Source organism: Chlamydomonas reinhardtii, chromosome 2, assembly GCF_000002595.2.
Source record: "Chlamydomonas reinhardtii strain CC-503 cw92 mt+ chromosome 2, whole genome shotgun sequence".
Taxonomy (NCBI): domain Eukaryota; kingdom Viridiplantae; phylum Chlorophyta; class Chlorophyceae; order Chlamydomonadales; family Chlamydomonadaceae; genus Chlamydomonas; species Chlamydomonas reinhardtii.
The window spans coordinates 111,820-133,319 of NC_057005.1; the positions used below are offsets into that span (position 1 = coordinate 111,820).

The 21,500-nt window shown below is 63.7% G+C and overlaps 5 protein-coding genes across 6 annotated transcripts; 2 read left to right on the plus strand and 3 right to left on the minus strand.

Annotated features, from left to right (window-relative positions):
- The first annotated feature begins 56 nt into the window (after positions 1–56).
- CHLRE_02g074050v5 (uncharacterized protein) lies at positions 57–2,378 on the plus strand. Its single transcript, XM_043059104.1, has 4 exons — positions 57–918; positions 1,082–1,297; positions 1,516–1,651; positions 1,810–2,378. Exons 1-4 carry the CDS (start codon positions 197–199, stop codon positions 2,056–2,058), a joined length of 1,323 nt encoding a protein of 440 aa, XP_042926738.1. The 5' UTR covers positions 57–196; the 3' UTR covers positions 2,059–2,378.
- Positions 2,379–2,660: 282 nt separating this feature from the next.
- Positions 2,661–4,356, minus strand: CHLRE_02g074100v5 (uncharacterized protein). The gene is made up of 5 exons (XM_043059105.1): positions 4,213–4,356; positions 4,042–4,124; positions 3,593–3,712; positions 3,321–3,352; positions 2,661–3,111 (listed from the first exon to the last, which is right to left on the minus strand). Exons 1-5 carry the CDS (start codon positions 4,321–4,323, stop codon positions 3,029–3,031), a joined length of 429 nt encoding a protein of 142 aa, XP_042926739.1. The 5' UTR covers positions 4,324–4,356; the 3' UTR covers positions 2,661–3,028.
- Positions 4,357–4,466: 110 nt separating this feature from the next.
- Positions 4,467–14,838, plus strand: CHLRE_02g074150v5 (uncharacterized protein). Of its 2 annotated transcripts, none has more exons than XM_043059106.1 (16): positions 4,467–4,760; positions 4,920–5,010; positions 5,098–5,391; positions 5,743–5,824; positions 5,966–6,035; positions 6,442–6,508; positions 6,814–7,010; positions 7,291–7,531; positions 7,720–7,878; positions 8,062–8,364; positions 8,577–9,030; positions 9,461–9,606; positions 9,820–9,996; positions 10,287–11,220; positions 11,439–12,389; positions 12,640–14,838. In XM_043059106.1, the coding sequence occupies exons 1-16, from the start codon at positions 4,618–4,620 to the stop codon at positions 12,834–12,836; spliced, it is 4,506 nt and encodes a 1,501-aa protein (XP_042926741.1). In that variant the 5' UTR covers positions 4,467–4,617; the 3' UTR covers positions 12,837–14,838. The 2 variants fall into 2 exon arrangements, with proteins under 2 accessions (XP_042926741.1, XP_042926740.1); XM_043059107.1 differs by having other exon boundaries at positions 8,577–8,838.
- Positions 14,839–15,091: 253 nt separating this feature from the next.
- Positions 15,092–18,206, minus strand: CHLRE_02g074200v5 (uncharacterized protein). Its single transcript, XM_043059108.1, has 4 exons — positions 17,932–18,206; positions 17,481–17,600; positions 17,016–17,248; positions 15,092–16,870 (listed from the first exon to the last, which is right to left on the minus strand). The coding sequence occupies exons 1-4, from the start codon at positions 18,059–18,061 to the stop codon at positions 16,277–16,279; spliced, it is 1,077 nt and encodes a 358-aa protein (XP_042926742.1). The 5' UTR covers positions 18,062–18,206; the 3' UTR covers positions 15,092–16,276.
- Positions 18,207–18,754: 548 nt separating this feature from the next.
- On the minus strand, positions 18,755–19,616 carry CHLRE_02g074217v5 (uncharacterized protein). The gene is made up of 2 exons (XM_043059109.1): positions 19,171–19,616; positions 18,755–19,034 (listed from the first exon to the last, which is right to left on the minus strand). The coding sequence occupies exons 1-2, from the start codon at positions 19,498–19,500 to the stop codon at positions 18,972–18,974; spliced, it is 393 nt and encodes a 130-aa protein (XP_042926743.1). The 5' UTR covers positions 19,501–19,616; the 3' UTR covers positions 18,755–18,971.
- Positions 19,617–21,500: the final 1,884 nt, after the last annotated feature.

A 21,500-nucleotide genomic window follows, 5' to 3' on the forward strand; every position in this document is an offset into this window, starting at 1 on the left:
GTTTGGTGTGCATCCGGCAATTACATTAATGCCGTATCGTTCCCTTCTGTTTCACAATTGTAATGTACGACTCAAAGGCTCATGCTGATACACCGCGCGAGAACAATCTTGCACATCCAACTTCTCAATGTTTTGCGCCTTTCGATGTAATTTTGCACAAATGGCCGTAATAATGTGGCGTACATGCTGTCGCGCAATGCCATGGGCCAGCTGTTGTCGCCCACACGGGGTCCGTGTCTTCGGCGCCATCCTCGCCGTTGTCCTGTTCCTCGAACCCGGCCTCGCCAGCAGCGGTGACCGCTCCTGGGTGTTCCAGTCGTGTCTGGCGCATTGCAGCTCCAGCGGCTGCACTCGGCTGCCGCACGTGCCCGTGTCGGAGCAGCAGGCGCTGGGCATCTACAGCTGCCCTGCCGCATGCGCCTCCGCGCTCCAGGCAGGTCACAAGCAGCCTGGCATGCCTGGGGCCTCCCCGGTGCCGCTGCCCCTGCGGCTGTTCCGCTGGAGCTGCGAGGACGACTGCAAGTACCACTGCATGGAGGCGGTGGAGGCGTGGAAGGCACGGGCGGGCGGGCAGCAGGAACACGGCGGCAGTCCCCAGCTGCAGCGGCTGCCAGTGGAGAAGTATCACGGCAAGTGGCCGTTCCGTCGGGTGGCGGGCATGCAGGAGCTGCTGTCGGTGCTGGCGTCACTCGCCAACTTGGCCGCACATGCGGTGTGCTTGGCGCGCCTGCGGGCGCGGGCCGGGCGGGGTGTTTCCAGGGTACCATCGCTGCCACCGAGCGCAGGAATGGCAGCCACTCGCTCGCCTGGTGGTGTCGGGACGGGCGGGCTGGACGGGGCACTGTGCCGGCTGCCGTACCCGTTTCTAGGGCTGTGGACGGCCTACTCAGCACTGCACTTGAATGCGTGGTTATGGAGGTGGGTTGTTTTTGGCGGGGATCGCTGATATGATTGCACGCGATGGATTCAACCTGACTAATGAGTCATGTCACATCGACTGCTGTATTGCTGCATCCGCACTGTACCCAGCCCCAGACTCCGGCGCCCCCTTGCACCCGGCCCCGCCTCCTGCGCTATGCAGCGCGCTGTTCCACTGCCGCGACACGCGCACCACGGAGCGGCTGGACTACTGCTCCGCCGTCGCAGTTGTGGCGGCGGGACTGGCAGCGGCAATGGCGCGCCCCTTGTGGGGCCGCACGCGGCGGCGACGGGTGGCGGCGGTCACGGCGGTGGCGGGCGTGGTGGCGGGCCTGATCGCACATCTGCGGTACATGCTGACTGTCAAATTCGATTATGGGTGCGTTGGGAGCGTGCGGGCGAGTACAATACGCGGATGTCGAGACAGGTACAACCTGTGCTCTTGAGCTCCCTTGCTTCCAGCCTGCCGTCATGAACTGTAAACAGTCCTGGCCCGCGTTGGGCGTGTGTCTGACTGCCAAGGCTGAGTGCTTCAGCCCTCCGTCGTTGGTGCGATGCGGTTGCACCGTCCCTATCCCACGTTTGCACTGCCTGCAGCTGGAACATGCAGGTGTGTGTGGCCGCGAGCGTGGCCACCGCCCTGATTTGGCTGGTGTGGGTGTGGGCTGTGCGCCACCCCGCCCGCAGCCGCATGACGGCCTTTCTGCTGTTGGCGCATGCGGCGATGCTGCTGGTGCGCGGGGGCGGGTGGCAGGGCAAGCAGGTTCGAGCAAGCTTGTCTTGAAGAGTGGGAGGCTGGTCGCTGGTCTGACCTCGAGGCAGCACCGTCTCTGCATCGCGCATGCCTCTAGCCCAAATTACATCTGCTTTTATGTTCCCACCCGTCTGCAGGAGGTTCTGGACTTTCCGCCACCCACAGCCAGCGGTCGGCTGCTGGACGCACACGCCGCGTGGCACTGGGCCACTGTGCCGCTGACGGCGTTGTTCTACAGCTGGCTACAGGCGGATGCAGACTGGTGCCAGGCGGGGCTGGCGCAAGGGGGTCAGGGCGGCGCGGACGGGGGCGAGGCAGGCGCGAGGGGCGGCGACGCTGGTGCTGTTGGGCGGATGCTGGAGGCGGCGAAACACAAGGCGGTGTAACAGGCGGGCGCCGGACTCTTCAATGTGTTTGGAGGGGCCGAGGGGCCAGCCAGGGGCGTGCGAGGCAGCGTCCCCTTAGCGCTGTGCGTATCTCCAACGTCAATCAATCCACAAGGTCCCCGCACCTGCAACAGCGGCACCCCTAAGTTCTCTTTCTCAGTTCCGGTCCTGTCGCCTGGGCAGTGGGCACCACTTGGCCACGCCAATCCTTGGGGAGGGGCTGGCCCATGGAGAGCGGCAGCAACATGCACGGATGCACAACGATGATGGCAGATACTGAAGACAGGACGGACGTGACCGAAGACGACTGGACAATCCCTGCAGCCCCCCCCCACCACCACCACCACCACCATCTACAGCAGGAGCGTGCTGTGGAGCTGTTACCATGGCTCCCACGGGCTGTTGCTGAGCAGTGCTGAGCGGAGAACCAATTCCTCCACACTGTTTGTCATCGTGGTGGCATGGCGGGGCGGCTGAGCCACGGTCCACACGCTGTGCGGTAGTACGGGATTTGGGTGGCATTGCTGTGTCATGCCCCAACCATAGTTTGCTCTAGGGCTGCCACTGGGGGCTGAATCGACGAGTGACACGCGCCGGCAATGGCGGAGAGGAGCCTTCGTTCGTGCCACAAAGTCGTGAATGAATACAGTTGCCTGTGAGTCGACTTGTAGACCCCAAACTATGTGCCAAGCAACACAGCTACATTACAAGACATTTCCATTGTCGATCATGCTCCTTTGCATCTCATGTACCGCATCGCACTGCACACACCCTTCCACATGCCGCTTACACTCGTACTGTCAGTCCGCTGCGCCTCCCCCATCAAAACAGCGCAGCTGCATGCCCTGTGCGTCAACCCCCTCGTGCCCCCGGCTGCTGTTATCACGCCCCCACGTTCCTGCCAAGGAGGCTGCTCATCACAGCAGCCCACGTCTCAGTCTGCATTTCTTGGGCCCCGCCCTCCCTGTCCTCAGTTAATCTTAATGCCCTTGTCCGCCTGCTTCTTGATCTCTTCCAGGCTCTGGGCGCCCTGGGCGCCCAAGCTCACGCCGCCTGCGTGCGGGCAAGGTAGGCGTGAGGTTGAAGTGGCTGACACGCCGTGAGGGCGAGCACGCAGGAAAGGAAAGGCCGTGGCGGCCAACAAGCACCCGTACTGCTTTTCCCAACACCAGCGCCGCCGGGGCAACAACATCATGCAGCTGTCGCCGCCCCCCTCCTAAACGCAGGCGTGGTCCCGCCGTATGCTGCCATGGATAACTCACCGAAAAGCACGTCATTCGTCATTTGGCCTTTCCTGCAAAACCAGGCCATGTACAAGAAGTGAACGTGTTAAGGACGCAGCAAGGACAGGTTTGCCGCAAGTCAGTATCGATGCAGCTGGCGATGCCATTCCTTGGGTGTGACAATGCTCCAGCTTGGCGAGCTTTCCGGGCCTTAATGAAAGGGGTTACCCAGTCCGTAGCCGCATGGACACAGTGCATCGCCCACGACCAGCCCTGCGGCCCTGCTACCGCCCTGCCGCCTGCCGCCCTACCGGGTGTACTCCAGACCCGCCTCGTTGAGGGCGGGACAGGGCTTGTAGGCCTTGATGGGCCACCAGCCGAACCCCGGCAGTGCCCCCATGCCGCCGATGACGCGGCCTTGCCCGTCGCACCTGCAGCCGCCGTGTGCGAGTGCATGCCAGCCGGGGTTGCGTGCGCTGGCTACTGTAGCCGCTTGAATGCTCGGCGAGTTGCCCCTTGCCGTAAACCAGAATCGCCCACGGAGTGAAAGCACTGGCCAGAATACAGGGGCGCTGCTGTTGCGCTACTGCTCTCAGGTGCAAGCCCGGTGTACACAGCCCACTACTATGAATCCGACATTCATAGTAGTGGGCTTCAAGAAGGGACGGTCCGACCAAGCAAGGGTGCCCCGCACCCAGGTGAGGAGGGAACTGCTGTCGTCGAAGCTCACTTGCACGGGTGACACCCGGTGCCCACGTACCCGCCGGGCATCTTGCTCTTGTCTGCGCCACACGTGCTGCACACGTTGGAGTTCACCGCCTGTGCCTCCGCTGCTTCAGGAGCCTGCGACCACCAACCATCACCGGGTTGAGGTTGCGCTGATGATAGCCAATGACCGATCGCACGAGCTCCTTCACATACATAATAGTACCTGGGCACGGACCACAACGCGCTCCACACGCACGCGCGGAGCCACGACTGGCCGCGCGGTGCCGAACGCGCTCCGGCTTGCAACTGAGGGCTTACTTGTGAGCCTGTTCATTTTCCGAGTACTGCTTTGGCTGATAAATCGTATGTTCCAATGGATTCAGCTCTTGCAGCAAAACTTGGCCGTGTGCATGCATGGACCATCGTGCCCCCGAAAGTTTAGGTCCAGGCTGCACAGCTCTCGCTGTTCAAACTGGTCCTTTACCTGTTTTCCTTCTTACTAACAATGGGGCCATAGGACAACACGCTTTGGGCAAGAAGCAGGGGCGAGTTCACCTTCACTCGAAACAATCGAATTCCCTATCCTTGGTTCTTATGGCACTGGCCCACTGGCCCTTTACGCCTTGAAATGGCACCCACCGGCAGCCTGCCGTCCCATCTGCAGGACAGGATAGACGCTCTAGAGACCAATCAGAGGGACACAGATGCACAGGCATTTCAGAAGGCCGTGGAAAGGCGCGCCCGCGTCAGCTTTTCGGTCGCCATAGCGGGGTGGGTCGACAGGGCGTTCGTCCCGGTGCTGGCAGTTTCCCGTGTTTTCTGTTCTTCTAGGCTTAGGATGCAGAGACTATTGCATGCATGGCAGCTTTGGGGCTCCATCTGAGACTTTACACCTCCTCGGGACGTCCGCATGCCTGCCACATCGCGCAGGTTTGGCGTTTTGCTATACCTCCTGGCCTCATACCTCATCTGCACGAGTAACCTTGGCGACCCAGAGCTCACTGCCCAGTTCCACGCTCAGGTGCGTGCAGTCTCGCCCTCGGGGAGCCATCGGCCTGCCGAAAGCATAGCGACCGACCTTGTCCGTGCCCCGACCCTGCTTGTTCAGGCGGACCCGAATGCATACACATGGCCAATGGTAGCTTTCGGCACAGCCTTTGGGCTAAACTTCATCACGCTGCTGTTCGAGCGCGAGAGCGCCAAGTTTCAGCTGGCGCTGCTGGCATGCTACATCAACTTCCTGGCAGGCTTCAGTGACTACATGTCATGGAAGGGCTACGCGCCCATCGTCCGGGATTCCTGGGGGCAGGGCTTCCAGCTGCTGCGCACGGTGATGTGGTTGCTCACCACCCCGGCGATGGTCTACCTGTTGTCCATCATCTCGGACTTCAGCCGACTGAAGGTGCGGGAGCGAGGTAGCTCGTGCAGGCGGGGTGGGGCAAGGGGGCAGGGCAAACGGCATGCCATGCACGGGGTCCGGTGAGGGGGCACTGAGGTTCGCTCGTCAGGGTGCGACCTGGCTGGTTTGGAGTCCGTGGTGGACTTGACACTTGGTGTAAGGACCGCGGTGCTACGGACGGCATTGAATTTCAATCATCGATAGTTATCTGGGGTTGGCGCACGGGCCACCAGCCGCGTGAAGGCGGCGCCTCGGCAGGCTGTGCAGCAACGCGGGGGTCCTGCCTCACAAGCACACACACAGGTACACACATGCAGTCGCACCCCTCGCAATGGCACATCAATCACACTGCAGGTGTACTCGGTGATGCTGGCGGACGTGCTGATGATCACATTCGGCATTCTGGCCTTCCTGGCGTACAACAAGGTCATGTCCAGTGAGTTACCCAGGATTGGGTTAGGCGGGTGTCGTGCTTGGCCCGGCCGAAGCCTCGTGTGAAATTTTTTTGTTCTTCAATTGTTACCCCCACCACCACTCAAGCACGCACACGTGTCTTTTTCCTCTCTCCCTGCCCCAGTCCTGTTTTACATGGTGGCCTGGTGCCTGTTCGCCTACGTGGTGCACAGCATGTGGAGCATGTTCCATGCGTGAGTCAGCCGGGGGATGAGGGGGCGCGGGCAGGGGGCCTGAAGCACGGCAAGCGGGGTGACAAGTGAAGTTGGTGGTCGCGTGACGCCCCGAAGGGAGGGGTGATGCGTCGCACATTTTGGGGCGTGCAGCAGGGGGCAGGGGGGCAGGGGGCTGCGGCAGAGGGCACATGGCCCTCTCTCACAGCTGCTGTCAGCGCGAAGCACGTGGGCTGACCGCCGGGGACTGGGGTCACCGGCCGCAGCCAGGTTAGGCGTTGCTAGAGCTCACGCATATCACGGGCCCCAAGGCTGGGCTTTGTACCGGGCCGGGAACTAGCGATGTGCTGCTTGGTCTTACATCCACCTGTCGTTCGTCTTCCTTTGATTCACCTTGCCCCTACTATTGGCTCTCTTCTCTTCACAGCTCCATAGCTGAGGCGCGGCACGACAGCAGCCGCGTCAGTCTGGAGGTGCTGCGCCTGTTCGCAGTGGTGGGTGGAGGGGACGCCGCGGAGGTGTCGGGTTGAGAGGGCTGGGCTGGAAGATACTGCCAAAGGGTCAGGGGCGACATCAGGTGACGGAGAATGGTGTGGGACTTGAGAGGAGAGCGGCAGGGCCCAGCCCAGGCTGGGACGCATCATGAATTCATGACGGACTGCGTGGCGGCGTGCGAGCGCGACACGCACGGGAGCGGAGCAGCCCAGCAGCTGATTGCGTGGCTCAATGGTGTTCCCTGCCCATCACCCGCGCTTTTTGCTCACCTCGGCTCCCGTTTCCCGCACTGCCACACCCCCAGGGCCTGTGGTTCACGTTCCCGGTCATCTGGATTGTTGTGAAGATGGGCCTGGTGGACATCCGCACCGAGGAGTGGACCTGGTGCGCGTGCGACTTCCTGGGCAAGGTCATGTTCAGCAGCTCGCTGCTGCACGGCAACTTCCTCACCATTGAGCAGCGCCGACTTATCGCCATGCGCATCGTGGAGGAGGGCAACCGGTGCGTCCGTGCGTGTGCGGCCGGTGTGGACTCGGCCGTCTCTTGTTTGCGCGTGTTGGGCATTGGCAGGGAGGCGATGTTTCTGGGGCCAAGTGGTCCGCGGGTAGCGCGGGCTGCCCCCAACAAACAACTAGTTTCACACTAGGGCTTGCTAGTTGTGTAAATGCGTCTCAACTAGTCGTATGCATCTACGCCTGTCCTGCAACCCCTTTGCCGCCGCCACCCCCACTACACGCTCTCCTCCTCCATCGCCTGCTCCACCTTTCTCTCACCTCCTCAGCATCCAAGTGATCCAGGAGCTCAAGGACCTGGTGGAGCAGAAGGAGCGCTTCATGAGCTCCATGAGCCACGAGCTGCGTACGCCGCTCAACGGCATCATCGGCCTCAGCGACGCGCTGCTGGTGGGCAGCTGCGGCGAGATCAACGACCAGGCGCTCAAGACCATCACCACCATCAAGACCTCGGGCGCACGATTGCTCAACCTCATCAACGACATCCTGGACGCAGCCTCCATGCGCAAGGTGGGTTTGGACGGTGTGGGGGCCGCGGGGGGCGCGAGGGTCGGCCACAGGCCGAGAGCCCGAGGCCTCTTTTTACATCTTTGCGAGCGCCCGCTGCGCGCACAGCCACCCCACCCCGCCCTCACGAGCCTTCTTGCATATCCTTATCCGGCCCCGTGCGTTGTGGGTACCGTGCTTGCCATGCGCAGGGCAAGCTGACGATCAAGCACGAGAAGGTAAACCTGAAGCGGGTGGTTGACGACGTGATCGACCTGTGCCAGCCGCTGGCTAAGCGCGGCGTCAAGCTGGTGAACGATCTGCGAGAGAACGTGCCCTTCGTGCTGGGAGACACAGGCCGCATCATACAGGTGAGGGCAAGTCGGCGAGGGAGAGGGGTTGACTGGCAGATTGGCGGGCTAAGGTGTGAGTGGGAGTCGCGGAGTCTCCCATGCACGTTCCCGTGCGCGCGCTCTCACGTCCTCCCCCATCCATGTTTCATACAAAGCATTCACATGAATGTCTAACTCCTCACCTCCGCCTTTTCACCGCAGGTGTTCCACAACCTGATCGGCAACAGCTGCAAGTTCACCCACAGCGGCAACATCTCCATCAGCGCCGCCGTGAAGGACGACGAGGTGGAGGTGGCGGTGGCAGACACGGGCATCGGCATCCCCGAGGACAAGTTCGACCAGATCTTCCTGGCCTTTGAGCAGGTGGACATGTCCGTCACGCGCAAGTACGGCGGCACGGGCCTGGGCCTCAACCTGGTCAAGCAGCTGGTGGAGGCGCACGGCGGCCGTATCAGCGTCAAGAGCCGCGAAAACCAGGGCACCACATTCTACTTCACTCTCAAGGTGGGTGGATGCAGCGGGAGGAAAGGGGTTGCAGGGGGCCACTGAGGGCGGGGGCAGGGAAGGGGGCGCGCGGCGCAATGCAGGAGGAGGACAAGTGGGTGGAGTGAAATGGCGGGGCGAGGGTTCTTGGCAATCAATGCGTAATGTTAGTAATCAGTCGCTCAACATGAACACGCACGTGCCTCGGTGCCGCCTTGTTGAATGTCGTGCAGATCCATTCCGAGCACCCAAACGAGGGGCAGCCACAGATGACGCCGACTGAGTCTGTGGCTGCCATCCCGCCGCCCGAGCACTCCCAGTTGGCAACCGTCCGCGGCACGGCTCCGTCCGCGGGCGGCCTTCCCCCCTCCTCCTCCGGGGCCACCGCCGGCCCCCGCCGCGCGCCTTCGCGCCGCGGCTCGTTCACGGACAAGATGCTGGGCGCGCTGGGCGCCGGCATGGGCGGCCACCACAAGAAGCCGCCCTCGGAAACTGGCAAGAGCTCACTGGGGCCGCATGGAGGGGCGGGCGCGGGGGCAGGGGGTGCGGGGGCAGGCACGGCAGCCGCAGCCGCGGGGGGCAGTGCGGGGTATGCGTCCGCTGCCGCGCCGCGCCCGAGCCAGACGCCCTCCTCCCCGTCCGCCGCCGTCGCCACCGCCGCCGCCGCCGGCCAGCATGACGATAGGGGCAAGTCGGGTAGGGGGACGTGCATGCGAGGGCTGGCGTGAAGGTAGCACGGATAGCAAAAGGCCCACGGGCCAGGGAAGTGTTGACGGCTCGGAGCTGCTGGTCCACGTCGGCAATAGTTGCTGCAGTGCAGGGCGATTGGGGCTGCGGTGACTGCTGCGGGGTGGGCGTTACTTAGGGCTCGTGTATGCTTGCACACGTGCTTTTTGCCGGTTTGTCTGGTATCTTTTCCGTGGGCGCGCGTGCGTCGAAGCAACGGCGGCGGTGGCGGGCTCGTGGCGGAGAGGGGGGCCGGCAGCGGCGCGGAAAGCAGACACCGTTTAGTGCGACGTCGTTTCGCTGTGCTCCCCTCCTGTACGCACCCCGTCACCGCTATGCTGGTCGCGGCTTGCTGATTCTGCCCCTCGTCCTCCTGCTGTCCCTCCTGCAGAATCGCGCGATGGGCCTTACGCTAGCAACGCTGGGCCTGGGGGCGGCGGCAACGCGGGTCAGGGGTCTGCGATGGTGCGGCGTGTGAGCCGTGATGCGCACGGCTCCAACCCGCCCAATCCCAAGAGCGTCACGGCCGGCCCGCAGGTGGGTACCGCCGCGCGGCTGCCTGCAGCATGGGGCGGCGGAACGGTACCTGGGTGTTCTGGGTGGTGGTTGCAGACAGCCCCGCACGGCAAGCCCCCAGGCGCTCATATGTGATGTGGAAGAGGGCGAGCGACGCAAACGTGTGCCAACCTGGCGAGTTGGGAAATGACATGCCCTCTACCCCCTCACCCTTGTCTCTTACCCCACCCGCAGGTGAGTGGGCCCATGAGCCTGTCTGACGCGGCTGCGCTGATGAAGGGCGCCCTGAAGCGCAAGAGCTCGTTCCGCGAGAGGGGCGCCAAGGTGCGGGTGCTGTCTGTGGACGACGACCCGGTCAACCAGCTGGTCATCCAGAACCTGCTGGCGCCAGTGGGGTACGAGATCCTGCAGGTGAGCGGCAGTTGCGGGCCTGGAGGGGGGTGGGGGCTGGCGGGGCTGAAGGAGGGGGTTGGGGTGCAGGTCAAGGCGGGCTGGCCAGCTGGGGTGGCGGAGGTGTGGTGGCGGTGCTTGTGAAGGGCGTGTGGAAAGGCTTCAGATCACACCACCGCTTTAGCATGCCAAAGCAGCCAGAAAGGCTGGGCGCGGAGCAGACGGCGCGAAGGTCCGTCACCCGAAGCCATCATACCCCTTCAGCCTCACCACGCCCCACACCCCTGCCCGCCGTCTCCGCCGCCCTCTAGGCCATGGACGGGCAGGAGGCCCTCAAGGTGCTGACGGAGGAGGAGCGGCTGCCGGACGTGATCCTGCTGGACGTCATGATGCCGGGCATGAGCGGGTACGAGGTGTGCCGCAAGCTGCGCGAGATGTACCCGCTGTCCTGCATCCCCGTCATCATGATCAGCGCCAAGTCCAAGGAGGAGCACATCGTGGAGGGACTGGCGGCCGGGTCCAACGACTACGTGGTCAAGCCCTTTGGCCGCCAGGAGATCCTGGCGCGCATCGCCGCACACCTGCGCTTCCGCGACACCGTGTACCAGGCGGGCGAGATCGCGGGCGCCATACCCGGCGACGTGCGGCCGGAGCGCGTGCTGCTGCGCGGCGGCGCCAACGGCGGCGGCCTGGACCTGACGCCCTTCCTGACCGGGCCCGCGCGCTTCACCAGCCTGCCGCCGCGCATCGCCCGCGGCATCGAGGCCGGCACCACCAGCACCACGCTGCAGATGTTTGAGAGCCTGACGCTGCTGGAGGTGCGGCTGGTGAACCTGGGCGACCTGCTGGCCTCCGTGCCCGCCTCCGACCTGCTGGTGGCGCTGGCCAGCCTGTTCCACGACCTGGACACGCTGCTGGAGCAGCACGGCTGCTACCTGCTGGAGGGGCTGGACGAGAGCCACCTCATTGTGAGCGGCCTGGACAATGTGGGCGACCAGGTGCTGCACGCGCTGGGGCTGGCTCGCAGCCTCATCGCCGCCGCTGACACATTTGCGCTGGGCGGCCGCCGCTCCAAGCTGCACCTGGCCGTGGGCGTGCACACCGGGCCGGCCCAGGGCGTGCTGGTGGGCTACAGCCACCCGCTCATCTTCTTCACCGGCCAGCTGCCGGCAGAGGTGCACATGCTGCAGGCCACTTGCCCGCCCAACTGCGTGCATGTGTCGGCGCGCGTGCTGGAGTCCGTGGGTGAGTGCCGGCGGCCCCGCTTGTCTGCTGCTCCCTCGCTTTCGCTCTTCCCTACTGCGTGCGCGGCTTCCTGTATCCGGGCGTACGGAGGCGGCAGCAACTAGCTGAAGTGCGTGCTGCAATCGGGTGCGCGCACCCGCAGTAAGACGGACTCACGCGGAACACCCCGCCCGCTGCCACCTAACCTTCCCCTCTGCCCCCGCCCCATCCTGCCCCAGCCCACTCTGAGCGGGAGCACTTTGTCCCTGCGGGCGTGATGGCCAGCGGGGCCACCACCTACCTGATGAAGGTGGGCGGCTGGGAGGGCGGCGGCATCGTGGCCGCCAGCGAGGCCACCAGCCGTTGGAGCAAGGCCAAGCGCGGCATGCACGACGGCCTGGCCACGGACGCGCGGCGCATGCGGCCCATCCAGCTGGCGCTGCTGGACATGGCGCAGGCCAACCCCGCCTTCCTGGTCGACATCGCCTCAGCCGCACACGGGGCCGCAGGAGGCGGAGCCGGCACCTCCAGCGACGGGCAGGGCGAGCGGGGTGGCGGTGGTGGCGGCAGTGAGGAGCTGAGCAAGCTAAAGCGCGAGTATGAGAGCCTGGAGCGGCAGATGGAGGAGGTGTCGGGCGAGGCGGCGCGGCTGCAGGACCTGGTGGACGAGCTGGAGGAGCAGCTGCTGGCGCGCAGCAACACCGCGGCCGCCTCCACCGCGGCCACCGCGGCCGCCAGCCAGCAGGCGGCGGTGGCGGCGGCGGACGCGGCGTCGCTCAAGGCGCATGTGGCAGAGCTGGAGGGGCAGCTGGCGGAGGCGGCGCGGGAGCGCAATGGGCTGGAGGCGGCTCTGGCGGAGATGGAGCAGCGGCTGGTGGCCACACACGCCGCCCTGGCCACTGCCAACCATGAGGCAGCCGACAGAGCCCGCGCGCACACGCCCGCGCCGCAGGAGCTGCCGCCGCACCACCCGCACTCAGCGTCTCGCTCGCACTTGCACGTGCTGCCGCAGCAGAACACGCCGCGGGTGGAGACGGCGTCCATGGCCCCCAGCGCCAGCGGCAGCGAGGCCAACTTTGCCTCGGGCCTCAGCGCGCTGGGCGGCGGCAGCCTGTTCGGCGGCGGCGCGCTGATGCCGCGCGGTGCCATGCCGCTGGGTGTGCCCATGCGCATGCCCAACCTGGCGGCACGTGAGTGTGTGTGTGTGTATGTGAGGGCGGGGTTTGGGGGTGGCGAGCAGGGCCGGTGGCAAGGACCGCTCAGCTGAACAGCGCAGGGTGGCAGGGCAAGTGGGGTCCAAGCAGCGCTAAGGGGGCCGCAGGGTCCAGCATGGACGGTGCAGACTGCTGCGACTCCCATACACCGCATGGAGCATGCCGACTGCTACTGTTGCCGCATGACACACGTCCGCCGGCCCCGTGCGCCTTTCCCCTGCTGCAGTGCGCGCACACGCGGGCGACATGCGCGGCCTGCTTGATGAGCTGGGCCTGGGCTCGCTGGCCTCGCGGTTCGAGGCTGAGGACGTGAGCCCGGGCCTGCTGCCCTACCTGGACGACGCCGCCATGCGGGAGCTGGGCGCCAGCAGTGTGGGCGCGCGCCTCAAGCTGAGGCTGGCGGCGCAGGCGCTGTTCATGTAGGGCGCAGTGCCGTAGAGCCGCCTGTCAGCCGCATCCAGCCCCGGCACCAGGTGCCGGGGCCCTAGGACCGCGAAAGGTGGTGCTAAGCTGAAGGCTGACGCCCGACGGGCCCGGGGCGGTGTGTGCGTTGAGCCCCTGCTGGCTCCATCCGTCAAACGCATGCGGTTTCTTGTAGCGCGCGGGGCGCAAGGACTGAAGTCGTTACTTGCGTTCGTGGTTGTGTGGGTCAGGTACTATCAACGGCATGCAAATGCGGCACTTAATCCTATGTTGGGTGTCAGTAGTGGCGGTGTGCGGGAGCGGTCCTGGGGAAATGCGGATGGTCTGCCTGCATCTGAACGACCAGGGCTGTGCGATGTGCTCCTGGCCTCTGCCGTGCCGTCGTGAAGGGGTGTTCAGACGGGGTCGATACGAAACTAAGGGTGTGCCATGGTTTTGGGGGGCGCGGGACGACGCAGTTGGCTGCACATCCTCCTGCTGGTCATGCGTGCCCTGTAGTCGCGTGTTTGGTGTGTACTGAACCTGAAACCGTTTGCACTCCCGTGGCACGTACTTGCGACCGGAGCAGGAAGTAGGCGCTAGAGGCGCCTGGGGGGGGGCGGGCGGGGGTGGCGCCTCGGGTCCAGCGCCCCTGCACGCGGCGCAAAGGCCGACGATGACCAAAGCTGAGAGCTGATGGCCCCCGCCCGGGCGAATGCCTGGGTGTTGAGGACTCCAGATAATGATATCCAAGAAGGCAGGGACGCGCTTGGGGACGCGTGCGCACCGGTAGGTCTGTTTGTTGTGCTGGCGTGCGGACGAGCGGTGCGGCAGCACGACTTCCTAACCGGGGGACACTAAAGACTGGGTGTTGGTCTGGCGCACCATCATTGGTACGAAACAAGAAAGGTGGCTCTCCCTCTCAAGGGACGTGGTCTGCGCCCACGCCACGTTTGTGCAATGTCTGAGGAGGAAGTGGCGCGAAGTGTACGAGAGAAATTTATTGGGCAGTGATCAGAGTAGAAGGGTAAAAGGCCGTATGGCAAGGATATGCTCATGGGGCAAGGCATATAAATGGTTGAACCGCGTTGCGGAAACGGTGATGGGTCGCGGCGTGTTGGGGCGTTGAGCACAAATGGTTTGGTGCAAGCAAGCCGCTGTTGTAGCATGGTCGGGGTGCGAGAGGACAGAGGCACATGGGGTCACTTGCTGTTGCTTAACTTGGGTGAGGGGGCACACGGCTGGGCAGCGGCCCTGGCAGGGGGCGCAGTGTGCCCGAGCAGCTGGCCATTCGAGGAATCAATTTATCCAGAGGGCAGGTGAACCAGTTCAGGCAGATACGAGGTACGGTACGAGTTCGGGTCGGTGATTACGCTTGGAGCGTGTCCGAGTGGTCCGTGGACCATGGTCAATCTGGTTGTGGATGGGCTGGTGGTCTGGCCTCAACACTGGACGGAGTCAACACTTGCAAGCCACGAACGGCCAACTGCATCACGCTATGGAGCAGGAAGGATGTGTATCGCAGGCACTGAACTGCCAGTGGCCCAGCGATGTGCAAGCGCTGCTATGGCCGCAACCACACACGCGCAAGCGCAGGTGCCAGCCACTGGACGGTGACCTGCTGGCGCTGCTGCAGGATGAGGAGGACGAGGAGGAGGTCATGGCGTGAGGATGATGGTGGTGGTGGTTGTGGAGGAGAGCGACTCTGACGGAGATTATGGGTTAGTGGGTACCTGGTGGGGTGGGGTGGGGAGTGGTCATCACAGCACAGGGGGGCGATGAGGTGCGTGCTGTCCATTGCGTGTGCTTGCGTGGGGTCCAGAGCAGGGTGTTCGTTCTCGACGTCACTGGCTCGTTAACTGCGTCAGCAGGTCCCTCTTGTAACCAATTATTGACGTGCTTGAAGAAACGCAACACGCACAAGCGAACATGACGTTGTAGAGCCGAGGCCAGTGAGCTAGCACAAGCAAAAAGAAAAGCGTGAGCATGAGCAGCGACCGCAACTGCTACGTTACCTTTGACGAGATAACCCCGCGCCAAGCTGCGCCACTCTGGCGTCCTAAAGCTTGTGACTCTCAGCTGGTGTATACGGCTGTCAGAGGCTGGGCTGGCGTAGACTGCCACCAACCAATGCAATCTTGCGTGTTCATTCAGGCCATCACCTTCGCCCTCACCCGGTGTTGTAGTGTCGGCTCGGCTCACTGAAGGGCTTCTGGGAATGAGGGAATTTGGGTCGAATGCACGGGTCGGATGGCCCCAGGTGGCCAGGTGGGCCGGACACAGCCACACATACAGATCCAGATGTTGGTGGAGTGCTGTGACGTTCAGGCCACGAATCCGACTGCGCAACAGGTGGTACGCCCCCAGGGTCCACAGCAGGCAGAGACTGATCGTGAACTCTTCGCCGGTCCCTCTTTAACACGCTTAGATTCAGACAGCCCACCCTCGCCAGCGGACTGTCACTGTCCAGCAGCCGACCGGGGTTGTCCGTGGCGAGGGCATGCGCCGCGTCCCACACGGAGCATCGATGTGTTTGGTCTACGTCTAGAACAGGCGATAACCGGACCGCTGTTAGAGGCCGTCCGGTCTAGGTCCGTGATGTGAGGACGTCAGACCTGTGTACACGGCCCCTAACAGTGGTCCGGTTATCGCTGTCAGACTACACTAGGTCCTACACCGGACGGCCTCAGTAAGTCAGCCTCTTGCAGTACAAGCATATCTCACACCAGCCCCTGCCTCTACCTCCAAGTCCTACCTCCCCCAGACAGTTCAAGGAATACATCGCATTGCGCAAATCTTGGCGTTGCTTGCGGCGGAGTTGACTCACCGTGCCAAAATGCATGCCATACGCACCCCTGCTCGAACAGTATCAATAACCCCCATATCTATGTCACCCCGGTGCGGCACAGCACTCAAGCGGGTGCGCTCACTTGGTTGAGGCGGCTCTCACGCCACAAACTCGAACCTGTTCCCGAAGGGAGCTTGATTGGCTTGCCGCAATGAAGCGACCAGATAAACATACAGGATGTCACCGCCACACACCGCGCCCCACAGCTCCAGGCACAGTGCCGGCGGCCGGCCAAAGCTCGTGAGCTTGAGCATTAGCAGACGGCGGATCTCATCAATTGTAAATACTCTTAAGCACCAGAGCGACAGATTTCTGTACAACCGCCATACAAACATGATTGCCATCGTCTTTCCATCGAAGGCATGGCAACTTGCAGGTGTTGCCGTCAAAACCCCGGGCGCAAGCCCCCGGGCCGTGTGCGGCAACATACGATACGAAATATTCTCATATGATGGACTGTTCACGCGGCACCACAAGGGTAGCAATCAATGGTGCCGCGCAGCTTATCAAAAGTCATGGCTGCCCAACAACACACAGGTACCAGTACACGTTTAGTAATTTGCGGCGGGCAGTTCGCCGCGCCCCATCAGCTGCTGACGGCACACGCAGTGGGTCAGAAGTCAAACATGCCGCCCGCGCCGCTGCCCACCACCTCGATGTCGTTGGCGGGGGGCGGACCCCACGCCGCCGCCGCCGCCACCACCTTGGCCGCCACGGCCACAGGCGGCCGCTCCAGGGCCACCGCCGCACTGGCAGCAGCACTCGCCGCCATGGCCGCCACAGAGCCCGACAGGCCGCTCGGCGCCGAGCCAGTAGCCTTGACGCTGATGGCTGTGCGGGGACTGGGCCTGGGGCTGGAGCCACCGCCGCCGCCGCCCGCGGACGTGTTGTGGTGGTGTGTCTGGCCCTGCAGCTGCGCCTGGCCCTGCTTCTGCAGCTGCTGGCGACTGGCCGGCGAGGAGGAGGCGACGCCGCCGGTGCTGCTGCTGGCGTTGCCGGCAGGCCCGACCGCTAAGCTGCCGGTGGAAGCCGCGGTGGCGGTCGGGCTGGTTTTGGCGCTGGGCTGCTGCGATGACGCGGCAGCGATCGCAGCGGTGGCAGGCGGTGCGGCCGCGATGATGATGCCTGCTGCGCGGGCTGCAGTTGCGAAGCCCTTGGCGACTGTGGGCGCCAGGTTGCGCGTGACGTGGTCGCGGTAGGACTTGAGCTGCGGACCGGAGAGCAGGCAGCACGCGCAGGAGGTGAGCCCCCGGAGAGGATTGCAGGGCGGATCTCAGGGAGTCAGTAGCAGGTAACGACGGCAACAAGCGCGGCACCTCTATTTCCACACGTGGGCGTAGCACGTCACTCACCCGCTTCACATTGATTGGCTCGGCGGCTGCGGATGCGACGGGCGCGCCGCACGTGTGGGATGGCGCCGGCGGAGCGGGGGCGGTGGGCGCGGCTGTGAATGAGGCGCGGCGCCAGGTGGGGCAGGCGCTGGTGGCGCCGGCGCTGCAGACCAGGGTGCGGAACAGCACAGCCTCGTGCAGCCGCGTGTGTACCACCCGCTCATCCAGGTGCACTAGGTCGATGAAGTCCAGACCTACACGTTTGCAGGGTAGGGATGCATTGGGGGCGTGTAATGACTAATGAGCTTACGTTGTTGTGGCTGTCGCTAGGACGCAGCTGCGATCTGTTCGATCGGTTTGCTGTGCATCCAAGCCACCGGCCGGCAATAATACGAGATGCCAAGCTATGCTCTGATTGTGATGACAGTGATCACATCCATCTGGGCGAATCGCATACCGCAGTCGCCTGCCAGCTCATTCACACACCTGTGGACTCGTAGTACGTCGGGCCGCTTTCTTGCGGCGGAGCAGCGACCGCACTGGAGGTTGGAGCTGGGGCAGACGCGGCAGTCGCGGCCGTAGCGGTGCTACGCCATGCACAGTCAACTGCGGGGGGAGGGGGGTTGCAGCGAGGTTTGGCGCCGCGGTGGTTGTACAACAGTGTCGACGTGTGCGGGCGCCGCGGTCCCGGGCGTGTCGCGCTGCACGTGCAGCGCTGACAAGGCACGGTCGACGCAAGCTGACGTCTGGAGACCCTAAAACATGCAGCTCACTATGCGGAAAGAGCGTTAGGCTTTTGGGCAGGGCCCCTTAGTAGCTAGCAGGGACTTAGACGACCGTTTCGCCTTTGTCCCGCCCGGAAGGCGGTTGACCAGAGCTTTGAAACACTCCCGCGCGTCTCGGTTTAGGCTTTTCCACTCATTTGGTAGAAGCTTACCGCGCTCCCGGAGCCGGCCCGCTGGCGCGGACGGTAGGGTCCGCTCCCCGCAAATTCGGCGAGACTCGCCTGTGCCCGCCGCTCTAGAAGACGGCGCGCTGCGGAGAGTTCCTAGCAAGATACGTGACATACTTATGCGAGCGGAAACTCGTGGGTGGCGAGTCCTTGAGTGCAACTTGCAAAGTGCATGTGCGGCAGTCAAAACTAGCCGCTGGAGCGTTCTTGGTCTCGGTTGGAGGACTACACTGCGTATTAGGTTATATCTGTCCTGTGATGACGGTGCACTGCTTCCCTGGACCATGGACCAAGTCTTGTCCCCATGCCGACCAGATGCCGTGCCAGGCGGTTTCCCGGCTCCCATTGATTCCTCGTTGAGCATCAGTCTGAACGTGGCGTGCCCCGTCAGTCCCCCTCAATGGCGACAAGCGCTTGCAGAATGTTCATGTGCGCGCCTCCTGACCCCCTGTCCCTGTCCCTGTCCCTGACCCCCATGCTTTCCTGCCAGACCTCGAGTGCGTGCCAAGGTTATCCAGCGCAGATGACCCTGGTGCCATCAGCCGTTGCGGTGCCGTTTCATCTACTACGACGAATTTCCTGGCTTTGCGACAGTCGCTGCACAACAATACCAATACCAGCAGTACCAGCAACAGGAGCTACGGGGTGTAGCCGGCGGCGTGCTGGCTGGCGGCGGCAGGCAGCTGGTGCGGTACGGGGGCCCACGCCCCTGCCCCTGCTGAGTCCCTGCTGAGTCCCTGCTGAGTTCCGTTCTGTAAGGTGTTGTTCCCAGAGCTGTCATAACCCCAAAGGCAAAAGGCACATGTCGAGTCTCTGCTTGTTACAGCACGTCAGCACCTGCACCTGAGGCACCCAGCCCCCCAGCACCCACAGGCGCAGCCCCAAACCTGCACCTGCACCTGCTGGTGTCCCCAGCCTCACGCGCAGGCGCAGCCCAAAGTCAACCTGCTGCCACTCGCGGCCCAGACCGCCTCACGCGCGCACGCCCGTTCTTCCCCGTCCTCCCCCGCACCGACCACTCTCCATTACTCCTCGCTGTCGCGGTCGCTGTCGCTGTTGTCGCCGGCGGCGGCGGTGCCGCTGCGGCCCTGGCGGCGGCGGTGGGGTGGGGCTGGGGCTGCGGCGGCCGCCAGTCTGAGCCGCCGCTGCCACTGATACTCTCTATTCTTACACGTTCGGCAAATGCCGCAAGTGCACTTTGTGTTGGCTGCCACTGCTGCATGCCTTGCGGCCCTCCTCAAGCATCAGCCGGCGGCTCTCCTTGGCCACCGCCTCCTCGGTCACTGCCTCCGTGCCCTCGCCCTGCTGCAGCTCAATAACGGCAGAGGCCTCCGCCGGTCGCGATGGTAGCGATGGTAGCATCAGAGCGCCCGGCTTCAGGTTCAGGTTCAGGTTCAGGTTCAGGTTCAGGTTACAACGCCCGGGAGGCTCCCGCTCCCGCTCCCGGTCGCTTCCCTCGCACTTGGCGTCGTCACGCGACATAGGCGCCACAGCCACCAGCTCAGCCAGGGAGCTGGAAAGCCGCTGATCATGTGCTGATGGCACCAGGGTCATCTGCACCTGACCTGATGTGGGGGGTCAGCGGCTGTATGCTGCTAGGGAGCCCAGCATCCCCTCCCCAAGGCAGCAGCTGAAGGGCCCCTGGGTGCTGCTGACTGGCTGGTATACGGTATATGACACGCTTCGTCGCTTTACCTCGTCACGTACATCAGAGGGCCTCCGACGTGCGCGGCAGGCGCGGCGCTGTGTACAGGGCACCTTACAGTGTGAGCAGGCTGTGGTTGAGTGCACGCAGGGCAGGCTGGGACGCAGGTGGCACCGCGGTGGCCCGCCGGCGGTGGCACCGCGGTGGCCCGCCGGCGGTGGCACCGCGGTGGCCCGCCGGCGGCACATGCGATTACCAAGAGGTGGCCGCCTCGACCGAAAGGCTTGATTAGCGCCCGGGGTCATAGCCGCAGGCCCCGCCCGTGCCCATTTAGTACTGCGCCCAAAGCAAATAAGCCGGTTCAAGCCCCAAACAAAGAAGCGTCTTTGGCGACGATGTAACCTGGGCAGCCGCAGCCGGAGGCGCAATAGCAGGGGCCTGCACGCCCGGACGCGGCCGTACTGCCTCTGCCACGGCCAGCGCCGGTGCAGCCGGGTGCAGCCGGTGTCAGCGCTACAACCGGCCTGGTGTTCTGCAGCTGCCGCGCCCACCACTGCCACCGCCGCCGCTGCCACCGCCGCTTCAGGGATATCAACGCACAGCCGCAGCGGCATCAGCATCAGCAGCAACGGCTGCCGCTGCGACCGCCGCACTGGCGCCAGGAGGCACCTTCTGGACTGAATGAATGCCCTTGGACGCAGGGCGCAGCAAGCCGCGCGCGACTTTGCTGACGATCTCTACGCGTGCGAGGTATCGGACCGGCTTTCAGTTGCCAAGGCACCTTCTCTGCCTCCGCTCGTTTCAACGTGCTGCTGCCTGGGTTGATGTGAGAGGTAAGCGGGGCCAAGTCCCGAGGAACCAGTAGCTCCGCGCGCCGTTGCAGGCGGCCTGGGTGTTGGACGCTCGGGTCAAAGTCTGGGGTCCAGAGCAGGGTCATTGCGTTCCACGTCACTAGCTCGTGAGCTGAGTCAGCTGGTGCCTCTTGCAACCAATGCAACCTCTGGCGGCGAGGCAAGACAATCAGTCAAACTAGACAGGGCTACTGAAACTGAAAGCGACGAGGAGGGGTGAGAGGCCGAGGGCAAGGGACGGCACGGCGGCAGCGTGACGGCACAGCGACAGGACTGCGTCAGTGCGCCAGGGGGGGGGGGGTACGAACAATAGTTCCAGACCCCACCCCGCAAAAACTCCCGACCCCCCTGACCGACGACCGACCGTGCCGTACCGTGCCGTACACCCCCTAAATCCCCTCTGTTTTCTTCCAGGATGGTGTCAAACGACTGCTTTCAGCGAGCTCTATTAGCATGTAAACACGGAAAGTTCGTCGGGCGCATCTTGACCACAGCCATGCTGTCGACATGTTGTGAACATCTTGCGGCCGTTCAGTTGCACCCGTGTAAAGCACGCTTACGAGACTTACCTACGCATGGGACATACACACGCGTTTTCCTCCGGCGCGCAAGCACCTGTCCGCGACTTGTGGCACGTTCTGTTCAGGCGAGACATGTCGCACCCCAACATCCCAACCCAACATGTGTTGACAGGCGGTAGCCCTTCGTCTTCTGGAAGGCTCCTGACGTTTCCCAGCCATTAAAAGCATCCATTACATGCTTTGGGCAACGGTCTGGGCTTGCCCGGCTGTCTTATGAGGCCCAGACGAAAGTTTCCGGCACACCGTGACAAAACCTTGGGGACCCCGGGGACCGACGACCGACCCTGAACTTTGGGGGCCCATATCTTCGCAATTACTACCCTGATCAAGATTTTGAAAGCGGATTCTGGACGCTCTCGTCAAGCTCTTTCAATTTGAAGGGTGGGGTATGTCTGTGGCATTCTTACCCCCCCCTGAGTGCGCCATCACCCGGGGGTTTACGCATACATGGCAGACTTTTAATGCCATGCGCGGCCC

Coding starts and splice junctions, on each gene's coding strand:
- CHLRE_02g074050v5 (XM_043059104.1), top strand. CDS start 197: ATGCCATGGGCCAGCTGTTGTCGCCCACACGGGGTCCGTGTCTTCGGC. Junction 919..1,081: donor TTGAATGCGTGGTTATGGAG/GTGGGTTGTTTT, acceptor TGCGCTATGCAG/CGCGCTGTTCCACTGCCGCG. Junction 1,298..1,515: donor ACTGTCAAATTCGATTATGG/GTGCGTTGGGAG, acceptor CACTGCCTGCAG/CTGGAACATGCAGGTGTGTG.
- CHLRE_02g074100v5 (XM_043059105.1), bottom strand. CDS start 4,323: ATGAACAGGCTCACAAGTAAGCCCTCAGTTGCAAGCCGGAGCGCGTTC. Junction 3,713..4,041: donor AAGAGCAAGATGCCCGGCGG/GTACGTGGGCAC, acceptor CGGCGGCTGCAG/GTGCGACGGGCAAGGCCGCG. Junction 3,112..3,320: donor GACGAATGACGTGCTTTTCG/GTGAGTTATCCA, acceptor GCCCGCACGCAG/GCGGCGTGAGCTTGGGCGCC.
- CHLRE_02g074150v5 (XM_043059106.1), top strand. CDS start 4,618: ATGGCACCCACCGGCAGCCTGCCGTCCCATCTGCAGGACAGGATAGAC. Junction 11,221..11,438: donor GCGCGTGCTGGAGTCCGTGG/GTGAGTGCCGGC, acceptor ATCCTGCCCCAG/CCCACTCTGAGCGGGAGCAC. Junction 12,390..12,639: donor CATGCCCAACCTGGCGGCAC/GTGAGTGTGTGT, acceptor CCCCTGCTGCAG/TGCGCGCACACGCGGGCGAC.
- CHLRE_02g074200v5 (XM_043059108.1), bottom strand. CDS start 18,061: ATGTCACGTATCTTGCTAGGAACTCTCCGCAGCGCGCCGTCTTCTAGA. Junction 17,601..17,931: donor GGGCCGGCTCCGGGAGCGCG/GTAAGCTTCTAC, acceptor CTCCCCCCGCAG/TTGACTGTGCATGGCGTAGC. Junction 17,249..17,480: donor GACGTACTACGAGTCCACAG/GTGTGTGAATGA, acceptor GCAAACGTGTAG/GTCTGGACTTCATCGACCTA.
- CHLRE_02g074217v5 (XM_043059109.1), bottom strand. CDS start 19,500: ATGACCCTGGTGCCATCAGCACATGATCAGCGGCTTTCCAGCTCCCTG. Junction 19,035..19,170: donor TGCTTGAGGAGGGCCGCAAG/GCATGCAGCAGT, acceptor CGCCGCCGCCAG/GGCCGCAGCGGCACCGCCGC.